The sequence below is a fragment of the Galeopterus variegatus genome, unplaced genomic scaffold (assembly GCF_000696425.1).
Source record: "Galeopterus variegatus unplaced genomic scaffold, G_variegatus-3.0.2 Scaffold1500, whole genome shotgun sequence".
NCBI classification, from domain to species: domain Eukaryota; kingdom Metazoa; phylum Chordata; class Mammalia; order Dermoptera; family Cynocephalidae; genus Galeopterus; species Galeopterus variegatus.
The window spans coordinates 389,329-415,749 of record NW_007727611.1 but is presented as its reverse complement, the minus strand read 5'-3'; the positions used below and the strand labels follow the sequence as shown (position 1 = coordinate 415,749).

Here is a 26,421-nt window from a genome sequence, read left to right as displayed (position 1 = left end):
CTCGCATCCTTGTGTGTTGCTGCCTGATCTCTTTCAGCCGGGGAGCGGGACCCGGTGTGTTTTTGGGATCCGATCCCGCGGCGGGAGCGCCGCCGCGCTTCCCAAGCGGCACACTATCGCAGTGCGCCACCGGGCCAGCCCCGAAAAATAAAATTCCTAAAGCAGAGGACTTGGTATTGCTAACATGGAAAACAGCCAGGCTCACTTGATCCTACTATACTCTTCCTACTACCTTCACATCTGATTATCATCTGATATATTTGCTATTTTTCTTTAAACCAACTGATTTTTAAGCTGAAATTTATTTAAAAGATAATAACAGCAAACACTTATATAGCCCTAAGTGTCAGACACTGTTCTCATTTAATTCTCTAAAACCTAAGATCGTACTAATTGTATTCCCATTTTATAGATGAGGAAACTGAGCTCAGAAAGGTTAATGACTTTTCCCAAGGTCAAAGAGCTGCTAAGTGGTGAAGTCATGATCTAAACCCAGGCTGCCTGATCAGAACCTTCATATTGGCTGAGGGAAGATACATTTTCTCTATTTTGTAGAACTTAACAATTGGGTTGTTTTTCCCTTAAAGAATGAGATGCAAAAAGAAAAGGAGAGCTAAGAAATCCATAAACACATAGGTAATTCTACCTATTTATATTATCTATATAAATGTAAAAATGCTAATGTCTAATGATGGGAGGTAAAAAGTCAGAACCTTAAAAACAAACTTAAAAGAAAATGAGGAAGTGACTGCTAATGGGTACAGGGTTTCTTTGGAGGTAATGAAAATGTTCTAAAATTGATTGTGGTAACTTGCACAACCCTTTGATTATAATAAAAAGCAGAACTGTACATTTTGAATGGGTGAATTTATGGTATGTGAATTATATCTCAAAAAAGCTGTTTATAAAGAAACTGACATGAATAGCTGAAAATCAGGAGGGTTGTAAATAGATAAATGGGGTGAGGTCCCCTAGGAAAATGACTGGCCATGCCCCAAAGTTCCCATAAGCTACCATGTCTCGAGCTCAAACTCATTTTGTGAGTTTATAAAGGGCAATCTGACCACTTCTTGATAAGACTGACAAATAGACTGTTGATTTATTAATTTGGGATGAAAAATCGCTAAGGAAAAGGAGATACTCAGGTCTGTCGGTGAATTCTTTCCCATGAAAACTACACAGGGAAGCAAATTATCCCAGGAAGGCTGTGGGGAGTGTTCTTTGTTACTTAAAAAGGGAAATGTATGTCGAGTGCCAAATTAGTGAGCATGCGCCTGGCACAGTAGGTGCCCAGTTGCAGTTGGCTACGTGATGGTGATTACTACAGGATGGAGTCTGTAGGAGAGCTCCATTATTGTGTCCAATATCCCAGCACTCAGTAACACAGTAAGAATAGCCACAGAGGTACTAGAGCCCAGGCCTCTCACCGGACTTTGACAGCCTGGACTCCAGACCACAGAGGGACTGTCCCCACTGCATGGCACCTCTACCAACTGCCTCTCAGGCTGTCCTTCCTCCTTGGCTTCCAGGGCTACGTAACACCTACTTCTGAAGGACCCATTGTTTCTTTAAAGCCAAATCCTGAGAACTGGAAGTCATTCACTCTCTTTAAAGGTGACAGTGCACTGCACATCCATTCTGACCCACTATTTTCAGGTTCACAGTTTGATTCCCATGATCTGGGAATGCCTTACAGGGTGCACCAAGTAATGGCAACAAAATCCACAGCAATACACTAACTGCAAGTCATTTTCTCTTTGTTAGAGCAGAACTTCAAGACTATGTTTCTACAAAACTATATTCTAAAACCATGTTTTCTTCCCATTCACTAAAAAATTGTATTTACTGAGTGTCTCCTGTGTGTGTGTGCCAGGTGTTGGGAATATAGTGGTTGAAAGGGTGGCTCAGGCCTCAGACTGGGAACAAGTGAACACAAACACTTCTGTAATTTCAGTTATTGACAAGTGCTATGAAGAAAATAAAAGAGGATGATGGAACAGACATGATGGGGAACTTGAGAGTGTATGATCAGGGAAGCCTCTCAGTCTGAACTGAGACCTGATGATAAAGTGGGGGAGGGGTGGGAAAGAGACAGTAAGTATAAAGGCACTGAGGCAGGAACAAGCACAGCAATTTCAAGAACCAGAAACAACACCTGTGCATTGTGTAGCAAACAAGGGGAGAGAGATGTAAGAAGGGGACAGAGGGGTGAGCAAGGGCCAGGTCACACCGGGCCTTGCAAGCCGTGCAGTGGGGCAGGTATGGAATTCAGTCTGAATGAGACAGGATGGGGAATTAATTACCAAAGGGGTTTGAGCAGGGGAGGGTCATGATCTAATGCATGCTTTTAAGAGATCACTTCGACAGCTGTATGGAAAGTGCTTTCATGCAGCTTGGAGAGACCTGCTTTTATATCTGCACAGCTATGCTTACTGTGTTTAAATATTAATATTTATTGATTGGCCACAACTTGATAAGGGTTCCAGTAAAAACATAGTCCTTGCCCTGGAGAGTGACAAAGGCAAAGATGGCAACAGATATAAAGGGTTGGCCAGGAGTTTCCGAGCACCATCCTTAAGACACATGACAGTAGGAATGAATAGACAGCCACTCCATGCCCCCTAAGAGACGCATAATTCTTCATGGCAACTTTGCCTTTTGTCCTTTCCTTGAGTAAACAAATACAGAACAACATTCCAGCAATAACACTTGGTCTGTTCCAATGCATGCCAAGCACTCCAGCAAATAATAAAGGAATAAATGCTGCTCAAATATGTGCCCTCTAGTGGGGAACATACTACTAACAGAAATCAGTATTAGTCATGTAACTGAAGAGATGAGATCAATGATATAGGCAGGTCAGATATTTTGTGTAGAAACACCAGCTTGAGTGAAGATTTATTTGACAGAATCACTTGGGAAAGGTTAATTCGTGAAAAAATAAGAATTTTGGATCTGATTCAGACAAATCGCCCAGGGAGAGATGTAAATATTCCATAGGCAGGTCAGATATTTTGTGTAGAAACACCAGCTTGAGTGAAGATTTATTTGACAGAATCACTTGGGAAAGGTTAATTCATGAAAAAATAAGAATTTTGGATCTGATTCAGACAAATCGCCCAGGGAGAGATGTAAATATTCATAAATAATCTTATAATAACCCAATCCAAGATTACATACCTAATATTTCATTTACTTTAAGACTATATAATCAGACATGGGATACTCTTTCATTTAAAAAAGCAAACAGAAACAAGTAACGTATCTGGTCACCAGAAGAAGAAAATAAAGCTATCTGTCTGCCATCTATCTATCCAGCCATCCATTCACCCGCCCACCTGACTCCTCCACGGATGTCTATGATTGGCTCCTAACTGCCAGGCACTGGGATCCAGTGTGTATACCTGACAAATGAAGCCTTTGTCTTCCTCTGGACAAATAAGACAGACAATGAATAACTAATTACCCAAACAATTAACTACGGGAAGATAAGTGCCCTAAACTGAACCCACTGCACTGAGGCTGACATGAAAAAATAGTAACTAGATACATTCCAGGAACTATTTAGAGAAAACTGCACAGCAGACAATGGACATTAGATATCACGCCTCACTGGTTGTGTTCTATAAGAGAAAAGCAAAGGCGAAGTTAAGAGGAAAGCCCAGAAACAGAGAAGCTGCTATCAGAGGTTTCCTTCTATTGTCACCAAACATCTCCTTCATCTGCTGTCACACAGGATGATTCCTTCTCACAAAGCTGTACCATATCAGACCATACCTGAAAGTGACGAGTCTCTTTCTCTGTGTACGTCTCCATTTTCTGAGCTCACTTTTCCAGAACCACTCCTGGCATGGTCACCATTGGTTAAATCTGTTTTTTCAGGAGTTGTTGGTTTGCTCTGTGCCTGGCTTGGCTTCAAATGACTGAACTTTGGAGAAAGTGCTGCAGATTGGATCACAGGGGACTGGGGTTTCGATTGAGCTTGTCTTTCCAATTCTCTGGCCTCCTGCAACTAAAAGGCAACAAAAAAGGGATTTGATCTAAATGGTCCCAGAATTTATGTAAGGAACAAAAACTATGCTAGTTATTGCTTAAAAAATTTCCAACTAAAAGTATGAAAATTTTAAAACAAAATAAATTCCTTTGACAAACTCAAAGCAAATTCTGAATGCAAACTTCAAAGCCCATGCTAGATTCTCTCTCTGATTTTTAAAGAACAAAAGCACAGTCCAGAGAATTCATAGAACAAAGGGATAAACTTCAAAATGCTACTGAATCTTCACAAGGCACTGAAGCCACACATGAAAGAGTTGAGGCAGCAATGACATCCCACCCTCAGAGGCTGGTAAGAGTGCTGTTACTCACCACTTGGTTTTCCATGCGGGTGAAAATGACGTTCAGCATCTGAGTAAGGGTAGCCTTGGCAGTGGTTTGATTGATGAGATTTTTGCTGGCCAAATAGATATTGTAACACGTTCTCACTGTCTGCAGGATAGTGCCTTCATGAATTTCAATGTGTGGGGAAGTCACCGCGGTCAAAAGAGCCTAAAACAGAAATCAGAATCCTACATCTTCATGAACACCCACCTCCCTCCTGCCCTCCCATGGCCAAACTTTCCTAGAGCGTTTGGCTTTGTTTCTGTTTTAATAAATGTTAACAGGATTCTGCAAACTAAACAGGATGACTAGTACCAAGAGCCAACTCCGTATTATTCTAAATTTAAAAGCAATTACTAGGGCCGACCCATGGCTCACTCGGGAGAGTATGGTGCTGATAACACCAAGGCCACGGGTTCGGATCCCTATATAGGGATGGCCGGTTTGCTCACTGGCTGAGCGTGGTGCTGACACCACCAAGTCAAGGGTTAAGATCCCCTTACTGGTCATCTTTTATTTAAAAAAAAAAAAGCAATTATGAACTCCATAAAATCCAATTATTTGAAATAATTAAGTTGTGCTGAAGCAGGCTCCACTGGCTTGCTTTCTAAAAAGCTAAACTTCTGGGCCGGCCCGTGGCTCACTTGGGAGAGTGTGGTGCTGGTAACACCAAAGCTGCAGGCTCAGATCCCTATATAGGGATGGCTGGCTGGCTCACTTGGGAGAGTGTGGTGCTGACAACACCAAGTCAAGGGTTAAGATCCCCTTACCAAACACCTTTTAAAAATAAATAAATAAAATAAAATAAAATAAAAAGCTAAACTTCTGAATGTTTATATGGACTGAAAAACCTAGAATGAAAAATAAAGGCACTTCTCTCAGGATGAATAACACTTCAACTTGACCTTACCCACATTAATCACAAAATATACATGTTTCAGTGGGTGATAAGTTTCCTAGTTCCCTAGTGGATTTTGAAGAGAGCTTGGAGAAAGGCACAGCTAACATAAAACCATCCTATATAAAACTAATATATTCAGGGCTTAAGATCTGGAACCTTGGCTGTACCCATCGTGATCCTGTTCTCTGACAAGTACATGGTACCAGCCCATGCCAAACCATTCCTGGCAGCAGAAATGGAACAGGGAAATGGAAAGAGGGGGCAAGAGGACAGGGGCAAGTTGGTGATAAGAGTATCAATGAAGACCTGCTGAGAAATTGCAGACTGGGAATCCAGAATTTCAAGGGGAAAGACCAGAGTATTCAAAGCCAACTACACAAGCAATTTACATTGTTATTAGCAGAACTGCTTACTTTGAAAATACACCTGGTTCCACTCTTCTTGTCACAGTCCACACTAATAAATTCTGACACTTAAAAGATCTAAGTGATGCTTAAATTTTTCTGTTCCAGCTCAGCACCACCTGAGACAACTAACACAACGTAAATTAGAAATCCAAATTCCCAAAGGGAACTAGCTTTCTAATTTAAAAACCAGACCAGGCAAAAAAACAGAAATACCTTAATTATTTGTAACTGAACTCCTTCATCGGTCTGAGGGCCCTGAAAACAATTGCAAATGGTTTCAACAATCCTGTCGATCAGCCGCTTCCCTGGGGCTCCACTGTCAGGGGCATTGCCAGTGATATGCCCATACGCGATGAGTTTCTAAACACAGAAAGAACAGAGATTATAAGTTTCTGCCTGGCTGGGGCTGAGACCACCCATGACAGCAAAAGACTGGCAGTCAGTGAGCTTTGGTTTTTGACACTGCTTACTCTTACTTCTAATGGACTTGTCTGTTTTGAGCACTGGGTTATGAGTGGAATGGTCTACCAATTCCCAAAATGTGCATGTTGAAAAGTAGGCTCCACAGAACCCAATACTGATGCTGCAAAGCAAAGATGGAAATGAATTACTGGATATTTAATTAAAGTACAAAAAAGGATGGGAAGTATTCTCCCCTCTACAGACTCCTTAAAGGTACATTAACCCTCAAATTGAAAAGGGTTTTAAGTGTAATTTTACCCCCTCATCTGTGCAGTGAGACAGGGCCAAAAGAAAGCAGAGTTCCTGCATCCCATGAGTCTTTTTGGTCATGCTCTCTCATTCTTCTCTGCACAGGACACGGTTCTGGGCACTAGGGATACAACGGTAAGAGAGACGTAATCCTTTTCCTCTTTTCCAGGGGGGCCACTCCAAAGCCAAAAGTTGTGACTGGGACCCATAGGGCCCTGTGTGATTTGTAGACACACACCCCCATCTCCTTCTACTCTCCCCCGGGGTAGATGTTCCTGCCTTATTCCCTGCTGATGCAATGAACAGATGGGAAGAGGGACAGACTAGGGAGGCCCATGGGCAGCTGGCCACTAATTCATGTGTTTAAGGGGCTTGAGCAGGAACATTCTGGCACAGAGGGGATGATGAGGAAAAGACAACAGACTCTAACAGGCCTTCAAAGGACACACTGCACACAGAAAAATGCTATGTGCTCAGTTTTTAGGGGCAAAATAGGACATACTTAGTAATAAACAGAAATTGGAGTCAGTAAGCTTTATTCCAAGTAATCCCACCCACATGGATGAACATATGTGGTACAAATTAAGTCTTCCACCTCACTGGTCTACTTTTCTGCAGTTAGTTCCATTTCTTTAGCTCCAGTGATAAGAATCCAAAGAGTTATCCCTGACCCAGAGGCACTGAGGCATGTGTCCAAGGAAGCTTGCACGGGGATGTTCACTGTAACCCTGTGTGTAAATGCCTCTCTATAGGAGAGGGAGAAATAAAATGGTGGCATATATCATGTATCAGTCAAAAGTAATGCACTAGGTCTGCATGCAGCAATACAGCTAGATCTTAAAAACATTGTTGAATGTAAAAAGCAAGCTACAAAAAAATTTGTACAAGTCATACCATTTGTTGAAAAAGAAAAAAATTGCACACCTAACAGGCAACTGGGTTTGGGACACAGGACCCAAGGGACCTCAGACTTATTTGTAAAGTTCGGAAAACTTTTTAACAGAGAACATAGTCATGTACAACTTATAGAATTACAAACTGATTTTTAAGTGTACATTAAAAAATCTAAAGCTTTCTGGAAATAAGAGCAAAAGATAACACTTGTGGAGTGAACAGGACAGTTTGACCCATGGTTTCCTACACCCTTCACAGGGATGTAGGAAGAAAATACTAGACTTCTATTTCTATTTTTTTTTTATCTTGGCCCTTTAAAAGTTCTATTTTTGTATGTTTTATAATGTATATACTTTAATAAAAGCAGTACATGTATATAATGTTAAATTGAAAAAATATAAATATACAGGAAGGATATCCTCAAAAAGATTTTTATTATTGATAAGTGACCAGAAAAACTTGGGACACCACACACTAGGTTAGACAAGACTGATCCTAATCCCCCTTTATCCCGAGCCCTGGCCCTAGGGAAGTGTGTCACAGACCAAGTGCTGAAAGAAAGGAATACAGAGACTCTTTATCACTTGACAGGAGTGAGCAGCAGGGGAAGATTTTAGGCTTCTCCTGCGGGGGGGAGCGGGATATGAGCTAACTGCTCATGGCAAACCAAACCCTGAAGCATTTTCGCTATCCCTCTCGCTTCTCCAAGCTCAAGGAATGACAGGACACATTGTGGACATGTCTGCAGCTGGCTGATTCTGCAAAACCAATTTTTACCCCTAGACCAGGCCTTCCCTCTCCAAGACAGAAGTTTCACACACACTGGGAAAAGCCAGTCAAACAGGCTTGGCAAGGGCAGCCACCAAGGGAAAGTTCATTTTTTCACTCAGTTGTCCAGGAAACACCCAGCCACTTTCTAATGTTAAAAAGATGACACATTTTGCATTTTATATACTAAATAAAGAAATCCTAGTGTACCTATTAAATGCCAGAGAACTTACACTCTAAACAAAGAGAGAACCACATACCACGAATCCCAAGACTTGCAGTAGGTGAGAAAGGCAGAACGTCAACGTTTCCATTTGAAATCACACTTATACAGACATGAAGTTCCAGAAATAGAGTGTTTCTGTTATTAAAGGGGCCAGACCACAGGGTAACAGAGTAGGGGTTGGCAACCTTCTTCCTTAAGTGATCACATACTAAATATTTAAGCTTTGTGGGTCTTGTGATCTCCACTACAACTGCTCAACTCGGTCATAGTAGCAAGGTAGCAGCCACAAATAATACATAAACAAAATGGGCATGGCTGCTGCTGTGGACTGAAAGTGTATGTTCCCCCCAAAATTCATGTTAAAGCCCTAACCCCCAATGTGATACTAACAGGAGGCTGGGCCTCCTTATTAGGTTTAGATGAGGTCATGAGGGTGGGGTCCTCATAATAGGATTGGTACAGTAGAAGAAGAGATCAGAGAGCTAACTCTGTCTCTCTGACACATGAGGACACAATGAGAATACAGCCGTCTACAAGCCAGAAAGAGGTCCCTTACCAGGAACCAGTCAACCAGTATCTTGATCTGAGATTTCCCAGCCTCCAGAACTGTGAGAAATAAATGTTAAGCCACCCAATCTACAGTGTTCTGTTATAGGAGCCTAAGCAGACTAAGGCAGCAGTGTTCCAATAAAACTTTACTTACAAAAAGCAATCATCAGGCCAGATTTGGCACATGGACCATAGCTAACAACCCCTGATTAAGAACATAGACTTGGGGTTAGGAAGTCCTACATACCCAACCAATTTCATAACTTCCTGGCCAGGGGACCATGGACTGGGCTGGTCACTTTACTCCCTAAGCCTCAGTTTCCCAGATTCTAAAATGAGGACAAGAGTAAGTACCTCAGGGTGGTCGAGATGATTAAACATGGTAATGCAGAAAAAGCACTTAGGACCCAGCAAGGCTAAGAGCTCAATGCATGTTAGCCATTGTTCTTACTACGTCAGTAACGATAACTATCAGCACTAGCTTCAGAACTAAACCTCAACATGGCGAGAAAAAAAACTAAAATTAAACTTATGCCAAATTTCCTCAGAAAACATTCATAGCAAAAAATATTTTAGAACAGAAGTAGGACTTGAGCCTGCCATTTAAGAATTCTTGGCTCATTGTATGTTTCACATAGGACAATCTGTACAGAATTATACTGAATGAGAAAATGTTTTTTCATTTGGAAGGGTTGTTTCTGTGAAGAAACTGTCACCAATTCTCAAGTATATATATATCAAAGAAGAGAGATTAATAGAGTAAATATTAGACTGGAGATGCCAAAACTGTGCCATGCCCATTGCCACTTTGCAGTCCCATGTCTCAGTAGTCATAACCAATCAATCATGGCACTCTTTCTCAAGAAACCTGGATGAGGCTTCGGATGCCTTTTCAATACAGCTTTCCAAGCAATCATAACATAAATCTATTCACCACTCCTGTTCTAGAAAGCACTGGTAATCTGTGGATCTCTTCAATATATTTTTTAAATTTATTAAACTTTTTTCATTAATGGGGGTTGCCCACTGAGGTCAAGAATAAATGTTCTTTGAGGTAATCCGAAACCTCAGGAGTAGGACTTGAGAAAAAGTGTAAGAATGCTGGACCAGGAATTAAGAAACCCAAGTTGTAGTCCTGTTTCTGTTTCTCAATACTGGTATGTTATTGAACAAGTCATTCTAACTTGTCTACTCCTGCTTCTTTGACAGTAAAAGGTAATTTATAACAAGGTTACTTGTGGCTCTAAATACAGTTGATCCTCATTATTTGTAGATTCCGTATTTGCAAATGCGCCTACTAAGTTTTATTTGTAAACCCAAAAGCAATACTTGTGGAGCTTTTGTAGTCACTTGTGGACATACAAAGAATGGTGAAATATCTGAATCCTTTGTCACTCGTGTTCCCAGCTGAGGTCGAACAAGGCAATAATACTCTGCTTTCTTGTTTCAGTTTTCCCACAAACAAATCTTTTTTGCACTGCACTTAGTGCTAGGTTTTTCACATTTTTGTCCTTTTTATTGGTGATTTTGCTGTCAAAATGGCCCAGTGTGTGCTGAAGTGTTTTCCAGTGTTCTAAGAGCACAAAGGTAATGATGTGTCTTATGCAGAAATTACATGTGTTAGATAAGCTTTGTGCAGGCATGCGTTAAAGTGCTATTGGCTGTGAGATGTCAATGAATCAACAATACATATTAAATAAAGTGCCTTTAAACAGAAACACATTAAGACTAGAGGCTCGCAGAAACCTAATCCTGTATTTCTTCTAGAAGCAATGGTTCAGTGTTCATAGCAACTTTACAGAACATAACTACTACAAATGATGAGATCTGACTACATTTCTCTACTTGATGTTATGAAATTTTAATATCATCAAGAAAGAGGCCACGTAAAGATGCTTTATGTGCCCATGTGTATCAAATATTCCAATTAATGCTAAAGGTTTCATTTAGAAAAACATACATGAGAGAGATCAACAAACAGAATTTTTCTAGGGAAACCAATTTGTTTCAACTAAGGAGCTAAGAACCCCTCTCACTTCCTCCCTCATGAGACCTCTGCAAAGAATAAGTTAAACGGCTCCTTTCCTCTTCACTTCTGAGAGCATCCTGAGTACCACGGCAACCACTGGCATAGCACTGTGTAAGGACCACCTGTGGCTTGGAGAGACCCACTTCATACCATCAAGTTTAAACATGGTACCTGCAAGCAGTCGAGGGACGTGCTGACCACCCGGGGGGACTTGGACTGGCAAGCCAGCTCGAATGGAAGAAAATACTTGTCAGCTTCAATGAAGTTTGCCTTTGGTGGTGCAGCAGCGCCAAGCCTATGAAAAGAACAGGAGAGGGCTGAGAAGGGAAATAAAAAAAGAGAGCTTGCTTCTCCTACACCTTACTCTAACTTCTCATTCCACTTGCAACCATTTAATTAAAAGTGCCTGCAAACTGTATCTTGGGGCTAGACAATTAAAAGTTGAACACATGCATTACGAAAAAAGTGTTACATGCAGAGAGCAAGGTCTCAGATTGGCGTGATCCATCAACAGCATCCTGGACTGAATCCTGGCACTGGCCATGCCACAGCTATATTTCTGAAATGTGACTAACTTGGGTTAATTATTATGAAGATCAGGAGCAGCCACTTATGGAGCAAGCTGTCCTCATGCCTAAGAAAGCATGATGTGTAAGAGACAAGGGCTCTGCCTCTTCTGTCAAGAAAAGGCACAACAGCATTAACTTGATCTTCTTTGCCCTTTCCTTCAAGTACATGAGTATTGAGACAGTAACTTGTCACCCTGGCATCGGTTCAAACATACAGAGATCTGCCATGTGCCCAGCACTATAACAGGAGAGTCTGTGCTACCTCTGCGGATTAGAAATATAAGGAAACACAGAGAGAAAATGGTTCCCACAGCTGCTACCTATTCCCTTCATGCTGTATTTCAGCAAGGAGGAAGTGCTATAGCTTACCTCTGCTTTTCTATTTCTGCTTTGATTTCATCTGGTGAGGAAGAAAGAAAAACACATTAGGAGTATACATTTATGTAAAAGAAAACTTTACTAAAAGATATTTGGAAAGCATTAAAAAGAATGTTTATGAGAGTTTTAAATACAGAGATGCTGATATGAAGTGAAAGAAGTAATTATAACAGCAATAATAATAGCTAACACTTACATGGCAGTTAGAATGTGCTAGGCATTATTCTAAGTACATGTTTTTAACTCATTTAAAACTCACAACAATCCTATGAGGTAGGTACTGTTATTATCTCCATCTTATTTAGAGCAGGGTTTCTCAACCTCGGCACTGTCGACATTTGGGGATGAATAATTCTTTGTTATGGAGTTGTCCTATGCAGATAGGATGTTTAGCAGCATCCCTGACCTCTACCCAGTGGATGCAAGTAGTACTGCCAACCCCTTGAAGTCTTGAAAACCAAAAACATCTCCAGACATTGTCATGTGTCCCCTGAGGCAAAACTGCCCCTGATGAGAACGAGTGATTTTGATTAGGAAACCAAGGCACAAATAGGTTAGGTAACTTGACTGCTGTTACACCTCAAGGATTGGGGAAGCAGAATTTGAACTCAGGCATTATGGCTCTCCAGTCCATGTTCTACCAATTTCCCTGCTCTGCAGAATGTATATTAATGATAGCTAACACAATATCATGGTAATATAACAACATCTCAAATGGGCAAAAATATGCATAAAAAACTGGAAACAAACCTAAAATATTGAAACAAATGTAACAAAATACTGAAAGGTATCTAAGTAGTGGGATAATTTTTTCCTTCTCTTTTTTTTACACTTTCTATGATAAGCATATATAGTTTTTTTTTTTTTTTTAACAGCAAATGCTTTTTATAGCATTTGTGGTAATATATACATAACCTAAAATTTGCCATTTTAACCATTTTTAAGTGTACGGTTCAGTAGCATTAAGTACATTCATACTGTTGTGCCAAGGCACATATAATTTTTATGAATAAATTTTAAAATCTTACCATGGAGGTGACCACAACTACACAGTCAGGGTTATGAAAATAAAGTGTCATTATTCGGAAATCACAATTTAAGAGGTAGTCTTATTTCTAGGAGAACGAGATTTTGAGCCACTGAAACAAGAGAACACTTTGTCTAAATACACAGAATTCCCCCACATCCACTCATTCGAATGTATTCCTAAAATTTAGGCTCACAGGCTCCACATGTGACCAAACAGGCAAGAAAGGAGGTTTGCTCTGAAAGCAATGTCTTCAGATAATCTCTAAAAGGCCAGCCTCCTTTACACAATCTCTTCAGAGTCAATGGTTTGGAGGATACAAATTTCCTTTTCTTGGTCAACTCTATTCTAGACTGAACTTTAGGACATGAAAACCAAGTAACCGGACTCACTAGAGGAAGCAATTTTTTACCTTCAAGCCAGTTTTTCAATGTCTTCTTACTATACACATAAGAAATGGTTGAAATCAACCATTTTGCTCATGGACCATAAGGCCTGTGACACACAGGATCTGTTAAAGAGAGCTGTATGGCATGGATCCTGCCCTAAGGGATAAGAATCCATTCAGGAAGCAGCTCCAGCTTCCCGTAGCAGAGGCCCACCAGGTTGTGGGAGTGGCCCAGGAAATCCAACCCATGAGGCTAGTGGCCAAGCTTTCAGCTTTCAGAAATCTATACCTATTAACGCCACGGCTCTGCTTAAGTGACAAGATCATTTTGTTACTCTATGACATGCCAGAGGGACTGCCCAAACTCAAATGTAAAGTTTCTTTCCAATCATGGCTACCTTGTTAGAGTTAAGTTTAAATACTAAATGTATCTGAAACAAACAGGCCTTCACTAGAATCCATGCTGGCCTTTGAGCTCTAAAACAATCTGTTTGGAATGCCACTGCTGCCAACCCACCAACCGATGAATCAATCACAAGGATGGCTAATCAATAAGACTCTAAGGGTAATAAAACCAAATGCAGAAGTTACACACTCAAAAGTCTATGGCGACTAGACAGGAAACCTCAAGGAGAGACCTGGTAGGCTAAGATATGAGGGACAGGGAGGACCTTCTCCCCACCCAACAGAGTAAGGGGTGCAGCAGCTCCTCAGCCCCAGCTGACTGTTATCTCAAGAGACCCTGAGCCTGGAGGAGCCAGTTGTTCTGATTTTTCCAGAGGTCAAAATCCAGATTTTTTTTTTTAAAGATGACCCGTAAGGGGATCTTAACCCTTGACTTGGTGGTGTCAGCACCACGCTCTCCCAAGTGAGCCAACCAGCCATCCCTATATAGGGATCTGAACCCGTGGCCTTGGTGTTATCAGCACCACACTCTCCCGAGTGAGCCATGGGTCGGTCCCAAAATCCAGATTTTAAGTGAAAGCTCCAATTGCAATTCAAAGTAACTTCAACTATTTTAAAAAATATGGGCCGGCCTGTGGCTCACTCGGTAGAGTGTGGTGCTGATAACACCAAGGCCACGGGTTCGGATCCCATATAGGGATGGCCGGTTCGCTCACTGGCTGAGCGTGGTGCTGACAACACCAAGTCAAGGGTTAAGATCCCCTTACTGGTCATCTTTAAAAAAAAAAAAATAAAAATAAATAAATAAATAAATAAATAAAAAATAAAAAATATTATGGCTCAAATAGGACCGGTTTGCACACTGCCCTGGCCCTGGGGCTACCAGTTGGCAACTTTTAAGGGATAGAGAAGAACCGAGGAGAGACTGCTTCACTGGCTGCAGAAAACTAACTACAGGGGATAAAAGTGGCTTTTAAGGACTATGACCAGCACTATGTGGACAAAGCACCAAGTCTGATACAACCTAAATGTTGCTAAGCCAAAGAGCAAAGAATAACTGAGGAGCCAGAGAAACAGAGTTCAAGGCCAAACTCCACTATAAATTTTACAGATGACAAAACAAGACCCAAAGAGGTTACAAGCTAGTAAGTGGTGGAGCTGGGACTCGAACCCAGAAAATCAGGCTCAAGAGCCTGTATTCATAACCTCTCAGATACCCTGACTCTCAAGTAAGCACATGGAATTATTCTGTAAACTATAAATGCGGAACAGCATACATGTGTGGTTTTGCTATCACTAATACAAACCATGAATGCTGCAAACATAGTTCAAAACACTGGTGTTTTTACACCATGTGAGCTCCGTCCAGCTGGGAAGGGTAGCTTACAACCTGGGCTCTAGAATGTCCCAATCCTCTTTTCTGGCCTGCGGCAGCATGAGCACAATGAAGGTACGCCCTGGTTTCGATGAGAATGAGCAGAGGCCAGCGTGACTTGCAGCAGCAGCAGCAGCAGCAGCAGGGGTGGCAGTGCAGGTCACAGTGACTGAACAGAGCAGCCCTCTACTGTGAGCAGGAAAGAAGAACCACGCTACGGCTACTGGGGAAAGCAACCACAAAAGCCTAAGAAACCATGGTGGCAAATCCCATGTTCACAGATTTTCTTTAGTTTTCTTAATTTACCCTTATGTATTGCAAGAATTAGAAATTGTTGCACTTTCTAAACTACTCTTTGTTGAAGAAAAAAAAAAAATCTTGAAAATCCACTTGGCACAGCCGTGGTCCCAATGATGTGGCACCTTTGTAAGGGACGGGAAGAAGCTAGTGGTGGGATCTGGAGAGGGTGGTCTGATCCGACCTACCTTTGGACAGATCACCATGGCTGCTGCTTTGAGCGTAAAGAGATGACCAGGACAGAAGCAGGGAGAGCAATCAGGAGACTCTGCTAATAATCCAGGCCAGCAAGAATGGGGGCCTGGACCAGGCTGGGGGCTGTGCAGGTGGAAAGAAGGATCAGTCTGAAGCAATGAGCGCCATTCTTAGAGGCTGGAAATGTTCAAATAGTAGTTTCATAAGGCCCGGCCTAAGAGTTGGGTTCTGGATATAGTTGGACAATATAATTTTTTTTTCATTAAAAAGAGGGAAAACAGGAACAGGGAAAAAAGTGTGTGGTTGGGGGTCTCACAGACAGCATGGCATAGCCTGGTGTGGTAGAAAGTAAAGAAATAGGTGTGAGATTCAGACAAAGGTAGGTTCAAGTCCTGGCACAAGCATCTATTAGCTGAGTGATGCCAAGTGGGTTGCTAAACCTTTCCGAGTCTTGATTTCCTACCCTAAAAAATTAGGATGATAAAAAGCAGCCCCTCCTGAGACCATAACTAGACACTTGGGCGCAGATAATTCTCTTGACAACCCTATGAGAGAGGTCTTGTCAGATTAATGACTAAGGCAGTCAGTAAATGTCAGTTCTCTTGCTCTTACCTTAAAACAAGAGTCAGTAATAGTGCAGAATCTCTGGCGCCCTCGGTGGAACCAAGCAAAGCCAAGGGAAAAAAGAATATGAGTGGAACCCAAATAAGTCCTCACCACAACCTAGGGAGGCAGGAGCACTCTCCTCATCTGTGACCACTGTACAGGTGAGGAATCTGAGCACAGAGAGGGTAAGCCACCTGCCCATGGTCACAGCAGGATGTGCTACTCGGCAGTCAGGATTCACAGGCAGGCTCTCCGCTCCAAGGCCAGCTCTCCCAAACCCCTCAGCAATGAGAAGACGGATGAGGACAGCGCAGGAAGAGCAGCAGTTGGCAGGGCACACCTGTCCCTCTTTACTGTTCCACATCCTAACAGGCGCTGCTTCCCCGGCTGCCAATGGGGCAATGAGCAGCAACAAACCAGCAGGCTGGAAAGGAGGGAGACGGGAGCGGGGTGGCGCAGCTGCAGCTGGAAAGCCACACTGTCTTCCCAATTAATACTTTCTGGCATCACTGTCATCTACATGAAAGGGGTGTCACCTCTCAGGTCACACAATCCCTTCATCTGCAACTTTGACACCAGCTCACATTCTCCCTTCCACTCCCAAGGTAAGTCCAACAATGACCACCACCAACCTCAAATCCAGCACTGCCCAACAGTCCTTCAGAGGCCCATGCCCCGGAAATCCCTCAGTATCCCTTCACACCTTTGACTCTCCTCAAACATCTGATCTGCCACACCCTTCCCTACTATGCACACCAATGCTGTCCCTCAACTCCTTCAACTCCCCCTCCAATTACCTCCTCCTCCACTCCAAGCCAGCCTCAGGTAGCTGGCCACACTCTGAATCTTGTTCCCATGTGTAATTGTGAACTCTTTCCTGTTCTCTGCCCACAACCTCTTTCCCTTCCAGCTGACCTAGTCAAATGCTCCCACTAGGCCCTTTCCTTGGCCTGTCAGACTTTGACATTGCCAACATGCCAGTTTTCCTCTTTCTTCATTTTCCAGGATGAATCCCATTAGCAGGACTGTTATCAAAATGATAGGCACTCAGTAGCCTCGACTCTCTGACCTTTAGTCTTAACTCCTGGCAAAATCCCAAACTTAGATTACACTACTATCCGGCCAACATGCCAGTTTTCCTCTTTCTTCATTTTCCAGGATGAATCCCATTAGCAGGACTGTTATCAAAATGATAGGCACTCAGTAGCCTTGACTCTCTGACCTTTAGTCTTAACTCCTGGCAAAATCCCAAACTTAGATTACACTACTATCCCCTTTTGGCCTGTCTCCACCTAACCAGACCTCTGACAACAGGCAAGTTGGTAGGTCTACAAAGCCACAATTAGCAACCACAAATGGAACCATAAATACTGCCAGTTAATCCTATCTTCTCTTACTCCCTACAATGATTACTGCAAATTTCTCTACAATCCTCGAATAGCCCATCTCTTCCCTCCTAATCATCACCATTACGTCACCTTCCTCCTCTCTCACAACCAATGGAGTGGCCTTCAACTTCACTCAGAAATTAGAAGCCACAAGGAGACTCCCTCAACTTCCTGTGGACAAACCTACAAACTGACCTACTTCTCTACCCTCTCTGCTCTCTCCTGCTGTAAGAGCTGGTGTCTAATCCTTCCACCTCTGTAGTCTCCCTTCCCTACCTGTACTATTTAGAATGTGATGACTTCTCACCATGCTGGGCCACCACCATCAACCTAGGCCAAATCACCATCATCTCCCACCTGGACCAGTCATTACAACAGCCTCTTTACTGGTCTCTCTGCTTCAGCTTTTACTCTCCCTCCCACCCCTCAGCAGCCAGAGGAATTCTCTTAAAATATGGACCTGATTACATCACTCTTTTGCTCAAAATTCTCCAATAGCTTTCTACCTCACTGTGTAAAATTAAAAATCTTGACTTTGGCCTCCAAGCCTCTATATGATCTGGCCTCCTGTTATCCCTCTGATATCACCTTCTGCCACCCTGCCCTCTGGCCTACTTGTTGCTCAAATACAACAAATGTTTCTTTTTCAGGGCCTTTGCACTTGCTATTCCTGAAGCCTAAAATGCCCTCCCTTCGCCAGATTTCCCCATGGCTCACTTGCTCACTTCCTTCAAATTGCTCATCAAATGTCACCTTTTCCGAGAGGCCTTCCCTCATCACCTAAAACTGCCTCTCTAACCCCTCCTTGTCACCCTATGTCTGCTTTATTTTTTCATTTTACTGATTTATTTCTCTAATCTTTCTTCATAATATTTATTACCCTTGACATTATCTGTCTTCCCCGGTAGAATATAAACTCCTATGACAACAGAGACTTTGTCCTGTTCATTGCTGAATTCCCAAGAACCTAGAATTCTTCGGCACAGAGTAGTAGGCTCTGAATATCAGTTGAATGAATGAATAAACTGTCCTTTCTCTTTCCTGCATTGTTTAACCTCTCCCTCAACTGGCTCCCTTCCCAATGACATTTATTTTTTTATTATTTATTTATTTATTTTTTTTGAGACTGGCCACACCACGCTCAGCCAGTGAGCGCACCGGCCATCCCTATATAGGATCCGAACCTGCAGCGGGAGCGCTGCTGTGCTCCCAACGCCGCACTCTCCCGAGTGCACCACGGGCTCGGCCCTCCCAATGACATTTAAACAAGTACAAGTCTCTTCTACCTTTAAAAAAATGAAAAGACAAAAACAAACAAACAAAAAAACTTCCATGATCCACATCTCCCTCCTCCTCTTCACACCACAGCCAAACTTTGGGAAAGAGTTGTCTACACTCACTGTCTAGTTCCTCACCTCCCACTCATGCCTCAACCCACTCCAGTATGGCTTTCACCTTCATCACACCACCAAAACAGCTCAAGCTAAGGCCACCAATGACCCACATGTTTCTAGATCTGGTGGGCATTTTTCCAGTCTTCATCTGACTTCCAGCAGCATTTGACCTTACTGACCTCACCCTCCTGGAAATTTTCTCTACTTCTGACTTCATAACCACACATTTTCCTCATCTGCCCTCTGCTTCTTGCCTATCTCTGCTCTATTTCTTCTGCACATTCAGCCTCCTCTGCCCAGCCAGGGAATGGTGGCGGTCCTCAGGCCTAGACCTAGGCCCCTTGTCTCTCCCTCTCTGTATACTGTCTTACTAGGCCTTCAATTTCTACCTTGACTCTGATGTCTCCCAAATTTCTATCTCCAGCCCAGACCTCTCTTATGAACATCAGGCTCATATACCCAGCCACTTCCTATTCCATGTGTCCAATTGGATGTTCAAAGGCAGATTAAACCCAACACATTCAAGTCCTAATTCAAATCAGCCTCCTCCCCTAACCCCTTCCCATATGGTCTTCTTCCCATGCCCCCATTTTAAAGAACAGCATCATTGTCTATCCAGTTGGGTGAGTCAGAAATCTGGGTGCTGGGCTTACCAATCTCTCTTCCTTGCATTCTTACCCAATCCATCACCAGGTTATGTTGGCTTTACTCTCTAACCAGTCAGAAATCCATTCACTTTGCTCTATACCTATTGTCACTACTTTAGTCCTGGCCACCCACTTCTCTCACCTGGATGACAGTAACTGCCTCTTTAGTGGTCCCTGGGCAATCCCTGTGGCCTTCCTCTAAGATGTTCTGAACGTAGCAGCCCAAATGATCTTTCCAAAACACAAACCTGGTCATCCTATTACCATCTTCCCTGTTTAAAACTCTTCAGTGTCGGGCTGGCCCGGTGGCGCACTGCTACAGTGCGCCGCTTGGGAGCGTGGCGGCGCTCCCGCCGAGGGTTCGGATCCCACATACAGACCAGTTCCCGCTCACTGGCTAAGCGAGGTGCGGGCACAGCGCTGAGGGTTGCGATCCCGTTGCCGGTCCCGGTCTGGTACGGGCGTAACACTGAGGGTTGCGATCCATTGCCGGACACGAAGAAAGACAAAAAGGAAAAAAAAAAAAAAAAAAACTCCTCAGTGTCATCCAACTGCTTTTGACCTAAAAAATCAAACTCCTCACCATGACCTCCATGGTCCTACAGGTTGGGGCCCTGGCCTACCTCTTCCACCTTATCCCCCCCCATACTCTCTCTCCTCATTTACCATGTTCCAACCACACAGCAGCCTCTTTCATTTAGTTTCTTTAATAGTACTGCTCCTCTCTGCCACTGGGCCTCTGCTCAGGCTGTTCCCTCTGCTGAAATGCTTCCCACCTATTAATTCTTATTCATCATTCAGATCTCAAGATTTTCTCCAGGAAGTATTCCCTCACCCCGTGGAAATTCAATGCCCTTGCAGGACCAGGTTTCTCTCCTTTAGGACTTCATAGGTTGTTAGTATGACCCAGAGGGCCTGATCATTTGAACACTGCCCCTGTCTCCCAGTAGAGTGCAAACTCCATCAGAACAAGGTCTTTGTCTTGTTCCCTTTGCATTGTGACACCCAAAGATATATCTGCTGAATGAATGTCGGCCTGGTTTAGTAAACAGAAGAAACAGACTACATATAGAACAACAAATATGGACTGGATTCCTTAAAACTGAGGGAAAATTTAAGAATTTTATATTCCAGCACAAGAAAGCTGTTCTCCTCAAAAATCTATAAAATCAAATAAAATACCAAGCTAAAAGACTTGTTTACAACCAAGACAATAAACCAAAACAAGCTTCTTACAGGAAGATTCCCAGGAGTAAATCAGCAAATGTAAAATTATTTTCTAAGATAAACTTGCTGGAAAGAAAATCAAGTATTTTCCTGGCAGGCCCCCTCAGCTTGGTGAAAATGGTGAGAACTAAACACACCTCTGAGCTATTTATATAGGAGACTCCATGTTCTTGCTGAATAAGTAAGTACACATTTTCACAAGTTCACTCTTTTCCATGAAGAATGGTCTTACTGTTTGCCCTAGCACTGCTTTCAGCGTCTTCCCTGAGATTTACAAGTACAGGACAGAGCTCTAGATTCATTCATCAAACCACTTGCTTCACCCGTGTCAACACGTTGACGCCTTGCAAAAAGGTCCATAAACAACTAACAGGGAAGGCAGAGAGGGGAAAGCACTCAGTTCCTCCTCCTTTAAATATGGCAACACCAATGTGTCTGAATTTTTGTGGGTCATTTGTTAGGTGTCAGGTACTGTGCCAGTTTTTTACTGCATTAGTACATTTAACCTTTATAATAATCCAGTGACACAGGTATTATCACCTTTATCATCTCAGGAAACTGAGGCTCAAAGAAGCTAAATTATTAGCCCAGGATCATAGGACTATCAATAAGCAAAGCAAAGTTTCAAATTCAGCTCTTGATAAATTTTCCACCAATCCAATAAATAAATGCTTTTCAATAATCAATGACAATCTAATTTTTAGATGCTGCTTCTAGACAGATAATCTCCTCTGAATAATCATAAACTTATTCAACAAAAAGTCATCTGCCAGGGTCTTAAGTCCTATTACTTCTCAAAACTTTTATGATGTATAACATTTGTAAACAAAACGTTTAATCAAAACACCAGAATTTGCTAAAATTAAAGGCTTTATTTTGTATTTCCATTTAAAGCCTTTATTTCAGTTTAGAGACACTTTAGATATTTTTCAGCGACTTACATTCTTTCTCTAGAATGAATTCTTTCTCTTTAGAGACCCACATGTCTCTAAATTCCATATATTAAACAGAGTAGCAAATCAAAGAATGTTAGATCTATGTTATGATAGAGCATGTGTTGGTGCTGTTTCCCCACCTGGCTGTGCAGATATGGGCAACTTGCTCTCCGAGCCCTGGTTTCCCATTGCCTATTGTACCCCCCAAAAAACATAACTCCAGAATAAGAGGAAGCTTACTGCTGATGAAGAGATATCATAAACAGAAAAACTTGATAACTCAAATGAAGCTTATGTAAAACCAGCTCTTTACCCTCATTTCTTTCTTCTTATTATCGTACATTAAAGTAAACCAAGGACACAGCAATAAAAAGCTGCAGAAGAAAGCTGTGATCTTTTTGACTAGAGGCTTTCAAATATATCTCAAAATTCTGCAACAGAAAATATGGTCTCTTTACTGAAACTTCACCAAAATTTCACCACAGTACAATGACTATTTTAAAGACTCCATTATGTTACATGTAAGAACTTTTCTATGGGAGGCAATAAGCATGGTAGTAATGGTTAAGATATTGAACTCTGGAGCCAGTCTGCTTGTGTTCATACCTTAGCTCCTTCACTTACTGGCTGAGTTACCCTGGCAAATTACTTAACTTCTCTGGGCCTCAATGGAGATAATAACAGTGAGAACTAAACTGCATGTAAAGCACATGGCACTGTGCTTAGAAACTTAGAAATGCTTAGTACATGGTAGATATCATATAGACATTACATGATATGTGATTCTAAAAAAGTCATTCAATTTCCTATGAAAAATATATACATATGTTTACTATTCTTTTTATATTTTCTTGGTACTGACTAAGAATAATGACAACTAGCAATTATACTGCACTTAGCCTTTAGTTAGCACTTCATGCATATTAAGTTATTAAATAAAATATTGCAGCTCTTATCATATATATGAAAAGAGGATTGTTAGAAGAATTCAGTTAATTGTAGAAGAATTTTGCATACCCAATTTAAAAACAGATTATCTTATTAAGGCCTCCAAACTCCATATAGTTTAAGAGCAGAAATATAACCTAAAGAGACATCATAGGAGAAGATGTCTCTTAAATAAGACAATTATAAGAGGAAGGTTTTAAGAATGTAAGTATATCCCCAATTGAGGGCTGAAAGGTTGAAGATTATTAATATATATATCAAAGCTTCATTTACAAGGTAAAGACCAGCAACGTCCTTTGAGTGATGAATACTCTCACAGGCTTTCTTGATTTCTCCAGGTAAAGGTTGTAAGGACGTTATCCCCTAATTGTGCAGTCCCTGTCTATGCATTTGGTTTCTGTCACAGAAGAATCATTGGGATTACTCCAAATCTGTTCCATCCTGATAGCCACTGCTTTTATGAGGGACAACTCCAGTCTTCGTTGAATTTAGCAAGTTAACACTCCAATAAACACAGCCTTTCAGTCATATAATTACATTCTTTTTTTTTTTTTTTTGTCTTTTGTCTTTTTCCGTGTCCAGCAACGGATCGCAACCCTCAGTGTTGCCCCTGTACCGGACCGGGGACCGGCAACGGGATCGCAACCCTCGGCGCTGCTCCCGCGCCTCGCTCAGCCAGTGAGCGGGAACCGGTCTGCATGTGGGATCCGAACCCTCGGGCGGGAGTGCCGCCGCGCTTCCCAAGCGGCGCACTATCCAGTGCGCCACCGGGCCGGCCCTATAATTACATTCTTATTCACTGCGTCTACAAACCAAAAAGAGCAGTAAGTCATTCCTGAACAAGGAACCAACCGAAACTAAGAACATCAAATCAGAGCACTTCTAGTTTCTATGGTTTGTCGCAGCTTAAAATAATAATAGAAATAAATAATAGTAGCAAGCTTTTACAGAGCACCTAGTACATGCCAAGTTCTTTATACATGTCAACTAACTTAATCTTTACAATTAAAATTAATCTTTATAATTAAAAAATTCTGTAACCTGCCAAGATCACAAGTGGAAGGCAAGGGATTTGAACCCAGAAGTCTTGAGTCCCAGAGGAAACGCTCCTAGCTCCAGCCATCCATACTATACAGCCCCTACAGCCCTGATCCTGTTCCCCAATATGCTACAATTGGTGGAATTATATCACAGAAGCTGTTTTCTGTAACTGCTTTCTATCACCCAAGCATTTCAATTTTGAGCAATCATTTACAGTTCCTCATCAAAATTAAGGACAATCTACACATAGCAGTCTCTAAAATACTAACCACATTGCAACACTTCATATGCTGGCCCGTTTCAGCTATTTTCCCAAATTTCTCTTCAAAAATGAGACTACTAGACAAAAGATTGGGCCTTGAGATGCAGAGAAGAATCACTGGGTATTTTGCTGTGTTTTCTACTATTTATAAGTGAAAGCAGTCACTTCTATTTAAGAGCAATGACACACAATTACTGTCTTAAAATAGATGGCCACTTTAAATCAACACTATGGACAGGTTCCCTTATGATAGTTCCTATTACACATTTAATGGTAATGATTAGCCACCATTCCAATATGCTATTCATATAATCTGTAGTCAAATAACTTCCTATATATGCCATTTCTGATGATTCGTTACATACATTCCATAATTTAGCTTAGAAAAATCTGAACTTCTGAACAAAGATACGACCCAAATATATCTAATAAGCTCTCAGAACTATAGTCCTTTATAACTCACACGACACTTTTATAAGTAGGTTTCAACAATGAGATATGTAATTTGCTGAAAATTTTATGTTAAGAAGTTTTCTGAAGGGGAAATAAAATAACTGCTTTGAAACTTCCACAATACTCTTAAAGTGACATTGAGAGGACAGAGTCAAGGCAGATTTCAATGTGGTGTCAAAATTACCAGGCTTTTTTGTCTAACAAACTGCTTTGTAGTGCTTATCCTACATTCCTGATAAAACAACATCCAACAGTTAGCCTTGGTTATCTGAATAGAAAATCTCTAAAAATCTAAATCTCAGTAAATCCCTTTCATTGATCCTTAATTTCACAGGACTAGCAAGTTTCCAGATTATTTAGGCATCAACAACCTCTAATAGTTCTTGACCCTTGAAGGAGTCTCAAACCCTTCTCAGAATCTGATGAAAGCCATGACCTTCTTCCCAGGGAACAGCAAAGTTCACAACCCGATTCCCAGGTCCCAGGAGAACCCTGCTCTATACCTTGCACCAAATGAAGAGAGAAAGGTGATGATAATCCCAAACTCTGTGACAAATCACCCTTTCCATTTATTCAGTTTGTTAGGAAAAATGAGTCTTTTTACAGATTCCAGACCACAGGTATTAGGGTGGTGAATTAGCTTGAAGTCAGCCCTAGTCAAATGTATTGATCTTCCCCACCCAGAATTCCATTCTCCCAAAACTCCACGTGGAATACTTCCTGCCTTTCAGTATTCAGCTCAAATGTCACCTCCTAAGAAAGGATTACCTTCCTGACCACCCTAACTACAGCAGTCCTCAGGCCCTCTTTATCATATCTTGCTCTTTTATTTTCACAATAGTACTTAGCATTCAAAAATGCCTCGCTTATTTTATTTAGTCTCCTCTATTAAGAGTATAAGCTCCATACGTGCAAGAACCTGTCTTCTTCCCAACTGTATCCTCAGTGCCTGGTACACAGCGGGCATTTGATAAATATTTGTTGAATGATTAAAACTAAAACACAGGATATTGACGTTGAAATCAACTATCAAGCTTTTAACTAGCTATGAGTTAGACTTCTCGCTCTCTTTCCATAATCTGTGGGGCCATTCAATCAGCAAATATTTGAGAACCTACTGTGTGCCAGGCACTGCTGCAGGTGCAAAGAGTACAGCAGTGAACAAATCAGACAAATATCTTCACTCTGAAGGCTCTGTATTTCAGTAAACCGCACAGAATAAGCAGATGTCTTGCACTCTACAACGTCTCTACAGTTCTTCCTTGAGGGAAAGAGCTATGTGAGATCCCCAAATGAAAGGAAAACATTCTCCAATGTCGTATTTCCAAAGCACACCTCAGGGGTTTCCCTAAACCAGTCGGACAGCTCTTCAACCTGAGGGAACCCCAACCAGCAGAGCCCAGGGGAAGAAAAAATTGCGGCAAGAGCTACTGCTTCTGAGGACTTGGAGGTGGTGAGGGGAGGAACCAGGAAACGGGACGAGAAGGAGTCGTGGCAAGAGCCCCGAGCTGGGAGCCTGGAGAACCAGCCCTGGCTGTCACCAACTTGCTGGGTGACCTTGGACCAGTCCCGAGCTGCCCGGGCATCTGTTCCCAGGGGGATATAATGAGGAAGAGGCCGGAAAGGTGGGATTCAGGATCGGGGTGAAGCGGAGGCCAGGAGGCCGGGCTGAAGCCGGGTAGGGCAACGGCCGGCATGGGGAGGCCAGCGCGGGGCCGGACCCCGGGCGGTTCACCCACCGAGCGCCACCTGGCAGGCCCTGCGCAGCTGGGAGTGCTGAGGCCGCTTCACCTCCTTGTCGGCTAGGATCTTCTCCAGGGCCCGGGACACGAACATGCTCTTGGTCTGGCTCTCCTGCATGGCCCCGGCCCGGCGGGGGCTCGCAGCACCGCGAGCGGGCGGCGCGAGCGAGCGGGCGAGCGAGGCTGCGGGCCCGGCGTCCCGGCCGGCACCGGGCTCGTCTGTCCGCGCCGCCCCGTCAGGAAGCGACGCCGCGGTCCCACGACGCCGCCATGTTGGAGCGC

The 26,421-nt window shown here is 42.5% G+C and overlaps 1 protein-coding gene across 1 annotated transcript in view; it reads right to left on the bottom strand.

Annotated features, from left to right (window-relative positions):
- ARFGEF2 (ADP-ribosylation factor guanine nucleotide-exchange factor 2 (brefeldin A-inhibited)) overlaps positions 1–26,403 on the bottom strand; it is a gene marked incomplete at its 3' end in the record, with an annotated part of 69,681 nt that extends 43,278 nt beyond the window's left edge. The window contains exons 1-6 of the mRNA XM_008577373.1: positions 26,137–26,403; positions 11,801–11,831; positions 11,034–11,157; positions 5,899–6,045; positions 4,366–4,545; positions 3,778–4,012 (exon numbers count right to left, since the gene is read on the bottom strand). Of these exons, the coding sequence (XP_008575595.1) occupies positions 3,778–4,012; positions 4,366–4,545; positions 5,899–6,045; positions 11,034–11,157; positions 11,801–11,831; positions 26,137–26,257 (838 nt within the window). The remainder of the gene's footprint in view (positions 1–3,777; positions 4,013–4,365; positions 4,546–5,898; positions 6,046–11,033; positions 11,158–11,800; positions 11,832–26,136) is intronic.
- Between the last annotated feature and the right edge of the window lie 18 nt (positions 26,404–26,421).